The sequence below is a fragment of the Megascapheus bottae genome, chromosome 32 (assembly GCF_031878675.1).
Source record: "Megascapheus bottae isolate mThoBot1 chromosome 32, mThoBot2.hap1, whole genome shotgun sequence".
NCBI lineage: Eukaryota > Metazoa > Chordata > Mammalia > Rodentia > Geomyidae > Megascapheus > Megascapheus bottae.
Genome location: NC_143540.1, coordinates 10,463,576 through 10,477,332, shown reverse-complemented (window position 1 = coordinate 10,477,332; position 13,757 = coordinate 10,463,576). Strand labels below are relative to the sequence as shown.

At 42.9% G+C, this 13,757-nt stretch overlaps 1 protein-coding gene across 1 annotated transcript in view; it reads right to left on the bottom strand.

The window, feature by feature from the left end:
• Setd2 (SET domain containing 2, histone lysine methyltransferase) overlaps positions 1-13,757 on the bottom strand; it is a 69,947-nt gene that overhangs the window by 38,936 nt on the left and 17,254 nt on the right. Inside the window, exons 3-6 of the mRNA XM_090323449.1 lie at positions 9,273-13,588; positions 5,306-5,437; positions 3,285-3,413; positions 1,522-1,645 (exon numbers count right to left, since the gene is read on the bottom strand). Coding sequence (XP_090179575.1) covers positions 1,522-1,645; positions 3,285-3,413; positions 5,306-5,437; positions 9,273-13,588 — 4,701 coding nt within the window. The remainder of the gene's footprint in view (positions 1-1,521; positions 1,646-3,284; positions 3,414-5,305; positions 5,438-9,272; positions 13,589-13,757) is intronic.

Genomic DNA, 13,757 nt, shown 5'->3' with positions numbered 1-13,757 from the left:
AAGGATCCAAGGGACAGTGATCAGGTCCCAAGTTCAAGCCCCACAACTCCCCAAAACAAAAAAACAAAAAAGAAACAATACACTTTAGCTGGCCTGGTGGCTCACATCTGTCATCCTAGCTACTCAGGAGGCTGAGATCTGAGGATCAAGGTTCAAGCCAGCCTGGGCACAAAAGGACCTAACACTCTTATCTCCAATTAATCTCTAGAAAATGGAAGTGTGGCTTAGCTTAAGGGTAGGGCAGTAGCTTTGAACTGAAGGGCTCAGGGACAGCGCCTAGGCCAAGTTCAAGCCCCATGACCCCCGCCTCCCCCACTCCATAAAAACGTATGTATGAGCCAGGAGTGTAGCCTAGTTTTCAAGTACTCTCCTAATATGCATGAAGCCTTGGGTTCGATTCCTTGGTACCTAAGCTCCAGGACTGGTGCCAAAAAAAAAAGTATGCGATTAATATGTCACTTTCTTACTAAAAAAATTCTCTTGAAACATGTTTTCCCCTAAGGCCTAGTGGTAGAGTGCTAGCATGCACCAAGCCCTGGGGGTTCAGTTCCTCGGTACCACATACACAGAAAAGGCTGGATGGTGCTATGGTTCAAGTAGTAGAGTGACAGTATCTGACTTGGTTACCTGGTATATTGTATATATGTTTATTTATTTGAAATAGGAAAGGGAAGGGGGAAAACAAGGTGATTGGGAGGGGCTAGGGGAGGGAAATGAGGACAAAAATAGAAGGGGTATCAACGTGTGAGAAGTAATGCACTTACTACCTGGTGAATGTAACTGTATATTATCCCAATAATAAAAAATAAATAAATGAAAGCCCAAGGACAGAGCCCAGGCCCCAAATTCAAGCTTTCACCTAACACTACTATTTCTAAATTTATTTCTATTCTTGTTATTTTGGGTACTGATGGATACAACCTAGAAATGTACTTTGGAGGTCATCAGTTATTTTTCTTTTCCTTTTGCTCAAGGCTACCACTTGAGTCACGGTGCTACTTCAGAACTTTTCTATTTATGTGGTACTGAGGAAATCGAACCCTAGGCCACATTCCCAGCCTGTTAGAAGTAATTGAGTTGTGACATGAAACATACATGTTTATGTTGACATATAAACCTAATTACTTCCCTCTTCCCTCTTCTTTTTTGGCAATCCTGGGGCTTGACTCAGTCTAGGCACTGTCCCAGAGCTTTCTTTTCTCAAGAGCTAGTGCTCTACCACTTGAGCCAACAACTGCACTTGTAGCTTCTTTGGTAGTTTAGTGGAGATGAGAGTTTCATAGATTTCCCTGCCCAAGCTGGCTTCCAATCACAATCATTAGATCTCAGCCTCCTGAGTAGTTAGGATTACAGGCATGAGCCACCAGTGCTGGCTTACCATCTTTTTGGTAATAAATAAGAGACTGTTTAAAACTGTATACATCTCTAGCTCCTGCCTCATTTCAGAAATCAGTTATAAAACCCCTTCAGATCCCCAAAATTTGAAACTGATTGCAAAGCAAACATGGCTATGCCCCTTACCTCATCATTCTTCAGGGCCATGAAATAGTAGTGGATGTTTTTGTTTCGAGCGTATTCCTTTACTCGAGCTTTAAACTCCTTGTGGTCAAGTACTTCTCCACAGTATTCTAGGACAAAAGTATTCCTGCAAACCAAAAAAAGGCATTCTCACCCATGACTGCAACTACTGGTAGGCCCTACGTAAACAAAGGCTTCATTATGCTCAAAGTCCAAAGTTCTGACCTCTGTCAAAGATATTTTTTTAAATGTAAAGTATTAGGTAAAATTTAATAATATGGTTAAAAAAGAAAATGTACCTAAACTGACCAGGAGTTTGCCTAGTAGTAGAGTGCTTGCCTAGTATGCACAAAGACCCGGGTTCGATTCCTTTGTACCACCTACATAGAAAAAAGCTGGAAGCAGTGCTGAGACTCAAGTGGTAGAGCTCTAGCCTTGAGAAAGTCTTGAGCCCTGAGCTCAAGCCCAGGACTGGCCAAAAAACCAAGACAACAGGGTTAACGAGGCCAAATGACAACAAAAAATCCTCTTTTATAAAAAATAAAGCAACTTTCAAATAATTAAACATGCCATAAATAAGAAATTCAGGTCAGGTAATAGCAGTCCACACCATGTAGTGCTAGCTACTTCACGAGGGGGATATCAAGACTGGGGTTTGAGGACAATATGGGTATAATAATTCCAAAAACCTCATCTAAAAAGAAACAGCTACATCAGAAGCACACAAGAGGCTGAGATGACGAGGATCATGGTTTTAGGCCAGGCAGGCAAAAGAGGTCATGAGATCCCCACATCTCAACAGAAAGACTGGGACACGGTAGTACACGCTTGTCAACCTACCGACAGAAAAAAGTACCAAATAGGAAGACTGCAGTCCAGGACAATATGGACAAAGCAACATCCTATCCTAAAAATCACCGCAGTGAAAAGGGCTGGGATTGGGGATGGTTCAAGCGGTAGAGCACCTGCCTAGCAAACATGAAATCCTGAGTTCAAAGTCTAGTACTCCACAAGTAAAAACACAAAGACATCTGGTATTTCAAGGAAGTACGACAGAAACAACAAGCCTTTCAATGTCATGCATTAAGTTATGTATTAGATGGGGGTCATGCTGCATCATTAAACAAATGCTTAGTGATTTATCATGTATACCTTAAATTTCTTCTCTGACTATCTTAGATACTCATCTATCCTTACCCAGTTGAACCTTAATGTAACCTGATATGTACTAATAACATTTTGACCCACCTTTTTTTCTTTGAGTAGGGGGACTGCTTTTTGGGTTTTGTTCTTAGTGGTATTGGGGGATAAACCCATACAAGGTGAGCACTCTACCATCTCGAGCTACATTCTTTTAAATACTTTTGTTTCTTTGACAAGGTCTTGCTAACTTTGCCAGAGTTAGCCTTGAATTCAAAATTCTCCTGCCACCACTTCCCCAATAAATGAGATTACAGGTATGCCCCTATACCTGTAACTTTGGCTCCAGAGACTGAGGATCAACAGGGAAAATTGTAACAATTTCAAATTAAAGAGAACAAAACTACCTGAGAAAGCATGTGCACCTGTCCCGAATAACAAACTTCTCTTCTTGTAGACAATTTTTCTTTATTCTCTCACTCAATACTTCTTTAAACAAACAAGCTACTATGTAGTCAATCTGAACAGTAATTATGAATAAGCTCAGAACAGAAAATTCATCTTCTATGAAACATCTAACCTCATTCGATGAAACAAAATGAAAAGGTGATTACAACAGAACTTACGAAGGGAGATCTCTGGCAGCTCGTAAGCCCCAACCTTTCTTTTCTGTAAGTATGACTTCTACATCTGCATGCTGTTTTCTCTGAAACCGTCTGTTGGAACAATAATCCCCATTTGGGCATCGGGAAGAACTGAAATGAGAGGGTGGTAAAAGTTAATTCTTTTGTTTTTGTCTTAAGTTGGTAAAAGTGCATTCCTTTTTTTTTTTTTTTTTTGGCTAGCACTCTACCACTCTGAGCCACATTGTCACTTCTGTGGCTCAAGTGCAAGAGCGTTAGCCTTGCGCACAAAATGACTCACAGACAGTGGCTAGGCCCTGAGTTCAAGCCTCATAAATGACAAAAAAAATTTTTTTAAAAAAGATGAGAGGGCTGGGAGTTTGGCCTAGTGGTTAAAGTGCTTGCCTAGCATGCACGAAGACCTCGGTTCGATTCCTTGGTACCACATATATAGAAAAAAGCCGGAAGTGGTGCTGAGGCTCAAGTGGTAGAGCTCTAGTCTTGAGAAAGTCCAAGGACAGTGCTCAGGCCCTGAGCTCAAGCCCAGGACTGGCCAAAAAAAAAAAAAATATGAGAGAAGGGGCCAGAAGTTTGGCCTGGTGGTAGCGTGCTTGCCTAGCATGTATGAAGACCTGGGTTCAAGTCCTTGGTACCACATACATAGGAAAAAAAAAAAAAAGCCGAAAATGGTGCTGAGGCTCAAGTGGTAGAGCTCCAAGGACAGTGCTCTGGCCCTGAGCTTAGGCCCAGAACTGGAAAAAAGTGAGAGAATAAGAGCACACTAAAGACATACAGTACAGCACTCTCATCAGTACAAAGCTAAATATGACCATAATCCTGAGGAAATAGTGAACAGAAAATGAAGAAATGCTGTATTTGGGGGCTAGGCTGGGATGTGGTTCAAATGCAGAGCATCTACCTAGTAAGTACAACAAGTTGTGGTTTGGGGCGGGGACTGTAGATAGCATGCATGAAACCCTGGGTTGGATTCCTTGGTACCACACACACAGAAAAAGTAGGAAGTGGTGCTGTGGTTCAAGCGGTAGAGCACTAGCCTTGAGAAAGCTCAAGGACAGTGGTCAGGCCCTGAGCTCAAGTTCCAGGACTAGCAAAAAATAAAGAAGAAGAAAAAAGAAGTTCAGGTTTAGAGGTTTAGAAGAGGAAGACCTTTCACTTGAAGCATATTTTTTTTTTTTCTTGGCCAGTCCCAGGCTTGAGCTCAGGGCCTGGGATCTGTCCTTGGGCTTTCTTAAGGCTAGAGATCTACCATTTGAGCCATAGCACCACTTCTGGCTTTTTTCTTTGTATGTAGTACTGAGCAATCGAACCCAGGTCTTCATGCATGCTAGGCAAGCACTCTTACCACTAGGCCAGAACTTACAGCCCAACTTGGAGCATTTTTGAGATTTAGGGTTTTACCTAATTTTACAGTGAAAGCTAATACATACCATCTTTTAGACACCAATGTACTAAAGAAAAAGGGGAACTAAAGCTGGGTGCAGGCTCAGGCCTATAATCCTAGCTACTCAGGAAGCTGAGATCTGAGGATCAAGGTTCAAAGACACCCTGGGCACAAAAGGACTTGAGACTTATCCCCAATTAACCTCTACAAAACAGGAAGTGGGGCTTGGCTCCAGGGTAGGGCGATAGCCTTGAGATGAAAAGCTCAGGGACAATGTCCAGGACCAGGGGTAGGGTGGTAGCCTTGAGCTGAAGCGCTCAGGGGATAGTGCCCAGGCCAAGCTCAAGCCACATGACACCTTCCCCCCACTCCACCCCTACCCCCCCCCCCAAAAAAAGGTCTCATGGATTTTCCTGCCTGAGTTGACTTCGAAGAGCAAGCCTCAGATCTGAGCCTCCTGAGTAGACAGGACTACAGGCTTGAGTCACCAGGACCCAGTAAGATACCTTTTTAATATATTCATCCACAGGTAGGAAAAAAAAAAAACATTAACTTTGAATTATTTGGGGAATTTACATAAATTTAGGAGTTGAATGAAAGCACAGTACTTTAGTCTACTTGCCATTCAATCATGAGGAGACGGTTAAGACAATCTTCCCCACATGCTATTTCACCTTGAGCTCTTTCTTCTTTGGAAAGAGGTACACATTCACACTGCATTCGTTTAATATCCCGATGGGATTTATTCTTCTTCCTGTTGGGTAAAATTTCATAAAAATTGGTTAACCCTTTGGCAGACGACATAATACATATAAGCAAGGATGTGTTAAATCTCATTTTTACTTTATATAATTGCTTAGGGGCCGGGAGTTTGGCCTAGTGGTTAAAGTGCTTGTCTAGCATGCATGAAGACCCGGGTTCGATTCCTCGGTACCACATACATAGAAAAAAAGCCAGAAGTGGTGCTGAGGCTCAAGTGGTAGAGCTCTAGCCTTGAGAAAGTCCAAGGACAGTGCTCAGGCCCTGAGCTCAAGCCCAGGACTGGCCAAAAAAAAAAAAAAAAATACTTTATATAATCGCTATATATTAGTCATTTGAAATAAGTCTATTGGAGAAGTAAAACGCATTGTATTCTAGTTTTGTGTTTCTTTGGCAGGGTATATACTGCTTGTGTTACACCTCTGGACAACATGAAGAACTCTGGTTTTTTTTGTTGTTTTCTTTTATTAAAGAATTTATTAACATGGATTTTTATATCATATTTCAAATGACATTTAACAAACATTCAAGAAGGGAATCTCTATATACAATCACTGGCACTTAAGATTTTAGAACATAGTTAAAATTAGGCTGAGAGTTTCTATGTCATAGATACATGTTAATCTATGTAATAAAACATTGTATCTATAGGGTTATAGACTTTTATGTCTATGTAGTTGTGTTTATATTTCCAGTACCATGTCCATAGCACTGGGTGTGCAAGTATTGAGTCCTCGCTCTTGTACCGTTTAGATCTAATAGACACATTTTAAGGATACCATGCGCCTTTTGTTCCATTGGTCTTGACTTGGTTTGTTTTTTTTTTTTTTGCTAGTCCTGGCTTGAACTCAGGACCTGAGTGCTATTCTTGGACTTTCTCAAGGCTAGAGCTCTACCACTTGAGCCACAGCACCATTTCCGGCTTTTTTCTATGTATGTGATACCGAGGAATCGAACCCAGGTCTTCATGCATGCTAGGCAAGCACTTTAACCACTAGGCCAAACTCCTGGCCCCATGAAGAACTCTTAAGAGCTGTGTTATAATAAAGAAGTCAGGGGCTGAGAGTATGGCCTAGTGGTAAAGTGCTTCCCTAGTGTGTACAAAGTCCTTGAGTTGAAGAGCTCAGGAACAATGCCCAGCCCCAAGTTAAAATCCAGCGACTAACAAAATAAATAAATAAATAAATAATAAAAATAGTCTAGACCTGGTGACTCACACTTATAATCCCAGCTACACAGGAGGCTGAGATCTTAGGATCATAATTCAAAGCCAACCCATGCACAAAAGTCTGTGAGACTCTTATCTCCAATTAGTCACTAAAAAACTGCAAGTGGCACCGTGGCTCAAGTAGTAGGGCACTAGCCTTGAGTGGAGAGCTCAGAGACAGTGCTTAAGCCCAGAGTTCAAGTCCCAGGACCAATCAAAAACTAAAGAAAATAAAACTAAAAATAAAAAAGAAGTCAGATCTGGGCACCAGTGGCTCACACCAGTAATCTCAGCTACTGAAGAGGCTGAGATCTGAGGATCATGGTTCAAGGCCAGCCCAGCAAGGAAAATCTGTCAGACTTTTATCAATAAATTACTAGGGCAAAGGTCACAGACTAGTGACAGAGTGCTCACCTATCACAAACAAAGCCCAGGGTTGGATTTCTGGATATCACATACACAGAAAACTCCAGAAGCTAGCCAGGTGTGGTGACTCATGCCTGTACTCCTAGCTACTCAGGAGACTGAGATCTGAGAATCCCATTAACCACTAGAAAACTGGAAGTGGCACTGTGGATCAAGGGGTAGGGCGCTAGCCTTGAGCTGAAGAGCTCAGGGATAGCGTCCAGGCCAAGAGTTCAAGCCCCACGACCTGCAAAAAAAGAAAAGAAAATTCCACAAGTAGCTCTGTGGCTTAAGTGGCAGAACACTAGCCTTGAGCAAAGAAGCTCCTAGACAATGCTCAGGCCCAGAGTTCAAGCCCCAGGAACACACACAAAACAAATTCAGAGACATTCTTAACCTTGACAGATAAAAAGACTGAACTCAAAGGCTGGGAGCACAGCCTAGTGGTAGAACAACTTCCTAGCATACACAAAGCTCCGAGTTCAATTCTTCGGTACCACTTACACACTCAAAAAAAAAAAAAAAATGGAAGCAGCACTGTGGCTCAAGTGGTAGAGTACTAGCCTTGAGAAAAGTATCCAAGGACCTGAGTTCAAGCCCCAGGACTACCCTCACTCCTCCCAAAAAAAGACTGAACTCAAGACCACCATTTTGGAACTCACTCCATATTTCCTAGTTCAGATGAGCTAAACGTATCAGATTGTGAGCATTTTCAAGTGTCATGATCATATTCGAACTCAAGAGAAAAACAGGAATTCGTAAGTTTCAAATAATGACATAGCTGGCTGGTTAAACTCTAAGAATTGGACCTTATGAGGAAAAATAGTTGACAAAAGAGTTACTATAGGTTGGGTTTTGGTTTTTTTTTTTTTTTTTTTGGGGGGGGGGGTAGTTGTGGGGCTTGAACTGAGACCTGGGCTCTGGTCCTGAGCTCTTTGCTCAAAGGCTAGTGTTCTACCACTCTGAGCTACAGTGCCACTTCTGGTTTTCTGGGGGTTAATTGTAGATACAAATCTAATGGACTTTTCCAAGCCTGGGCTATCTTCGAACCTCAGATTTCAGCCTCCTGAGTAGCTAAGACTATAGGCGTGAGCCACTATTACCCAGTCTAAACACTTTCCTTGTGGCAGAAGTTTTATTTCCTTTTCTCGTCACTTCTTTTCTCCAGTTCTGGAGCTTGAACTCAGGGCCTCTGCACTGTCCTTGAGCTCTCTCAAGGCTACTGCTCCCCCACGTGAGCCACAGCACCACTTCTGGCTTTTTCTGTATATGTGATACCAGGAACCGAACCCAAGGCTTTGTACACGCTAGCCAAACACTCTACCACACTTCCTATGGCACTGTGCCTTTTTTTTTTTTTTTAAACCATTCCTGGGGCTTCAACTCAGGGGCTGAGCACTGTCCTTGGGCTTTCAAGACTAGAGCTCTACCACTTGAACCATAGTACCACGTCTGGCTTTTTCTGTGTATGTGGTACCGAGAAATCGAACCCAAGGCTTGATGCATGCTAGGCAAACACTCTACCACTAGGCCAAACTCCTGGCCCTTCTTAGTCCTTCTGTCACCTCTCCCACCCTCCTTTTTTTTTGGTCCTAGCCTGGGCACTGTCCTGAGCTCTTCAGCTAAAGGCTAGCACTCTACCACTTGAGCCACAGCATCATTTCAGGTTAAGTCTCGCAGACTTTTTTGCCCAGGCTGGCTTTGAACCATGATCCTCAGATCTCAGCTTCCCGAGTAACAAGGATTATAGATATGAGCAATCAATCCCTAGCTCCTTCTGTCACTTTCTCATGAAAAAGAACTGGAGGCCGGGAGTGGTGGCTCACTCCCGTAATCCAATACTCAGGAGGCTAAGATCTGAGGATCAAAGTTCAAAGCCAGCCCAGGCACTAAAGTCTCCAGAAAACCGAAATGGCGCTGTGGCTCAAGGAGTAGGGCAGTAGCCTCGAGCTAAAGAGCTCAGGGACAGAGTCCAGGTAGAGTTCAAGTGCCACCTCAGACCAAAAAAAGAATTCGAGAAAAACTTAAGTATTATACTTGTAGAATCAAAGACAAAATGAGAGAAAACAATTAGGCATATTATTGTTTTACAGAGGTGGAGCAAGGTAGGTGGAGTACGTATAATATATCCAAATAAGTAAAAACTTCATAGATTTTAACTTTATATCACTTAACAAGAATCTAAAACTGTGTCATGCAAAGCCTTGATTTGACTCACCTTTCTGTCAAATAAACATTTTCTTCAATAAGATCAAAGTAACAAGGCATCTTTCCCTGCTTGGCACATTCCTTCCACCGCTGTGGGTCCCTGAAGTCGTCCATCACGCAGGAAGGCCCGATCAGCTCTGACTGTGGAGACCCTGACGTCTCTTCCTGCTCTATCTCCACTCTGACTTTCTTTCTGTCTTGAAGCTCACCTTCACTTTCAGAATCACTCTCTAATTCCTGCCTCCGTTTTTTGGGAGGCCCTCTATCTTTGATGTCATTTTTTTCCAAGGTTTTGGAAAACTCTTTCCTTTCATTCACAGCTATGGAGTCTTTAATGGAATTGCTGCTTATTTCAGGCGCTTGCACAGATCCCACGTCCTTCTGAAGGGAGAGAAGAAATTTATTGGACTGGCTTGAACAGTGGGATCCACCTCTCTGATCCCAACTCTCTTCCTCTTCTCGATCATCTGTTAAGGAATCGGGAACCTGACCTTGACTTCGATCGTAAGTGATTCCAGCTCCAGGAGGCCTGCCCGCCGATCTAGGGTCCCAGTAGCCGTTGCCATGCCAGTAATTACGGGTCCCACCGTACTGTTCTGCAGTGTGGTGATATCTGTGTGCACCGTAAGACCCAAAGCTGCTGTCGGGTTGCTGGTAGGTGGTAGTAGGTCTTTCTTGTTGAGGAAAGTCCCATCCCAGGTTTCTAAACTCCTCTGAGGAAGGCAAACTGTCCAGGTGGGAGATATCACAAGAGGAAGAAAAACTGAGCTCCATTTTGCCCAGTCTACTATCTGGCCGGTTAGGAAAAACGATCTGTTGCCGGGACTTACTTGGGACCTCTTCAAAATCATCAGAAGAATACACTGGCAGCTCTTCTTGTTGTCTAGCTGTTTTGGCTTTTACTAGATCCTCTGAAGTTAGGTGAGCTAGAGAGTCTGATTTCCCATCAGCATGACTGGTACTGTCTACTCCATCGCTCTGAGGATGATGAGCCATTTCAGGCAGATACTGCTTGTCTACTTGTTTTCTGCTGAACTGTGTAAAAGAAATTTCGGGATTCTTCTCCACTCCTTTATGAAGGAAGAACTTTTCGGTTTGAGGACAGCTTTTACTTGTCATGGTCTCGAACTTTTCCTCATAGGAATGTCTCCTTGACTCTAATCTCTCATCTTCCCAATGATCAGAATGATGTCTATAACTGTGACTGCTCCGAGAAGAACAAGGACTTGTTTCATCCATGGGTAATGTGGCGTTCTTTGGCACCACCACAACAGACTGGAGGCGGTTTCTGGGAATACTGCTATCATCAGACTCTGTATCTTCTGACTCGCTGTCATCACTTGAACTTTCTGAAGAACCAGAATAATCTTCGTGGATGGTTGACACAATTTCGGGAGCAGGACCACTACTGTCACATTTTAAGGTGTAAGGGGCACTGTCATTGTCTTCCAGATCACAAGAAGAAAATACAACATCATCAGAAGTATGTGCGTGCCCTCTTTCTCCTTCATCCAAAGAGATGTCTGGTCTACCTCTTCGATCAGGCAATAGGGAATTCCCTTCATCTTGACCCTCCTGCAGACCATGTCCCAATAATCCATTGTTGTGCCTGTTTTCCCAGGAAGCAAATCCCTTTCTCGAATCAGGAAGGCCACTGTCTACTTCTACAGTTGTTTCTGCATGCTTTAAAAACTCTGTACCATTTTTATTTGGCAGCACTACATCCAGACCTGGAGATGTGTCCTCATCACACTGCAGGAGAGCTAAACTGTCTGCTTTGATTCCTGGAGATGAAGCAATGTCTGAACTCTCTATAGGTTCATACAAGTCATCAAAATGGTTAACGTAAGCTGAACTGGTACTACCAACGCTGTGCTGATATTCTTCACATGCAAATTTTGAGTGCTCATCTGGCAGATATCTATTATCGCATAGAACTCCTTTGGGTTCCAAGTGCACACTCAGAAAGCTATTGGATGAAATCTTCATAACCGAAGGCTCAGTATTTCCAACTTCAGAACAACATAAAGAAGGGTTCTTCTCGTCTGCAGTACAGTATCTGTCCGTATCTTTGGTTTTACAATAAGATTCTCTCTTCTCCACGGCTTCTTTAACTACTGTTTTGGAATAATCTATAGTTATGCCTGGCAAAGATGTGAGTTTATCAGGGTGTGGGAACACCAGAGAGTCTGTGTCTCTAACCGGACTTTTTGTTGTACGTTGCAAGCATACATCATCCACGTGTTTTTCTTTGCATTTGCCAATATTCTGATAGCCATTTGATGAAAGCACGCATATCGTGGCCAAGGGGGACATATCTAATCCACTCACGCGATCGTCACAAGTCATCAAAACACCGCCTGTTCTGGAAGTGCAAAATGTTGCCATGTCAGCCTCTGCCCCAGGAGATCCATTTACATTTAATTCAAGGGGACAAAAACTCTTCAGTTCATCCTTCGTCCCCTTGGAGAAAGAGTCCAGTTCTTTAATACTATTCTGGCAATCGTGTTCTATAAATTCAGACTTAAAAACAGGTGATCCATCTATCTTTTTGAAAGTAGGTGAATCATTTAATTGATTTGATGGAGACAAAGACCGAGTCTTTTCTCTTTCAGGGATTTTAGTCATTGTTCTTACTTCATTACTCTTTACACAAGGAGTCTGTGAGCCAAAAGAATGACACTGTTTGTTTTCCTCATTTGATTCTGTACAACAGAGAGAATTTTTTAATTTATCAGACTTGGATCTGGGTTTGGAAAGGGTAGATTTGTAACGGGAAGCACTGATGTCGTGCTTGGAATAAGATGACCCCCGTCGGCAGCCCGGTTCACCAGAGGGAGAACAGCATCTCTTGATTGCTTCATTTTCTGATATCCTCTTGGTGTCTCTGTCTAGTTTTGAATACTTTCCTCTTCTTTCCACCTCTAAGTAAGAGCTCTCGCTTTTGCACTCGCGGTCAGATTTGGAATAGGATGATGTCCTTAGGTCTCTGTAAGAGGAAGAATGGGATGAGGTACGCCTCAAGTATGTCTTCTTATGCTCATCGTCAGAGTCGGAACTCTCACGTGCCCTGTTGTCTGTGTACGGCCGAGAATAGCGGGTCCTCTCCCGATAGGGGGAACCCCCTCGGTGGTAACGCCGGTCACACTCGTAATAATGAGACCGTTCTGACCGAGAATAGGATAAAGCGGTTCTAGAGCCTCTGTCTGATCTAGAACGAGATCTGCTCCGCCTTCGCTCTCTCTCTGGCCTGCAGCGGGAAGACACATACCGAGGATCTCGCTCAAGTTTTGAGTAGCTAAAATATTTATCCTCCCTCTCCGTTTTCGATCGAGATTTTCCTACATCCTCATTATTTTTTAAAGGGGCTGAGTTCTTTCTCACATCTCTTTCCTTCTCCATGTTTGCCGAACACTTTATGTCATGGGATCGCTGACTTGATGAAGTCCGTACAGAATCTTCATCAGATTCTGAACCAAAAAAGGTGCCTTCAAATTGTGATTTCTTTTTTGAACCTGTTTTTTTAGAGCTTGGACTTATCTTAGAACTATCTGGAATTTCCTCTTCCTTCCCAATATGGGAATCTTCTTTCTGCGCGAGAAAACTGGCTTGTTCCTTCAAATTTTCAGTCACGTGCTCTTCTGAACTATTAGATGCAGTATCGTGTCTATTGTCCCCTTCAGAAGATTCTGCTGTGGTGGTAACTGGTGGTTCTTTCAGAGCTCGAACTGCAACGTCCTCTGGTGAGGGATCAGAGGCTGCCAGAACTAGTGAATGTGGCAAGGCCACTGGTTCTGCTCTTGGGGCTGGTGACGAGGGTGTCGCAGCTTGGGGAGGTGGTGGAGGTGGAGATGAAGGTGGCGAGTCTATAATTGATTCTGCTATGACTGCTGGTATCTGGACTGTGGGAGGAGATGGAGGTGTTACTGATGTGGTAGTAGCTAGCTGAGGCCGAGAGGTTACATGAAGTAGATGTTTCTTAAAATGAATTTTGCCCAGTTCTACTCTTGATTTAGGGGGAGAAGACTCCTCTGGAATAGATAAGGTATCTCCACTGTCCATTTTATTTTTAGGGGATAAGTCTCCTTGAAGAGGTATAGCTGGAGAGTTGGGATTATCATTTTGCTTTTCATTGCCAAGTGCAGTGAGGAACCTGTTCTGCAATGTTTTCTTGGTAAGGCTGAAGCTGAATGACACCTTCTGCCGTCCCTGCTCCTCCAAATTCACTTTTGTCTTCGTGCCTTTGGGCAAAAATCGACTAGAAGCAACACCTTTAAACATTGGTCCTTTGATAAAACTTGTTTTCTGCACATTTTCAATCTTTGTCTACAAAGGAATAAAACAAACGATTACTGATTTTCAAATGCCAGCATCACAGTTTAACATGTGTTGGCAGAGAAATTGTTTTAAACAGTGGTGTAAATCTCACTATATTACAGATTTTATAAGTTCTTTCTTATGGAAATTTCATACATTCAACTATATAGTTGAATAG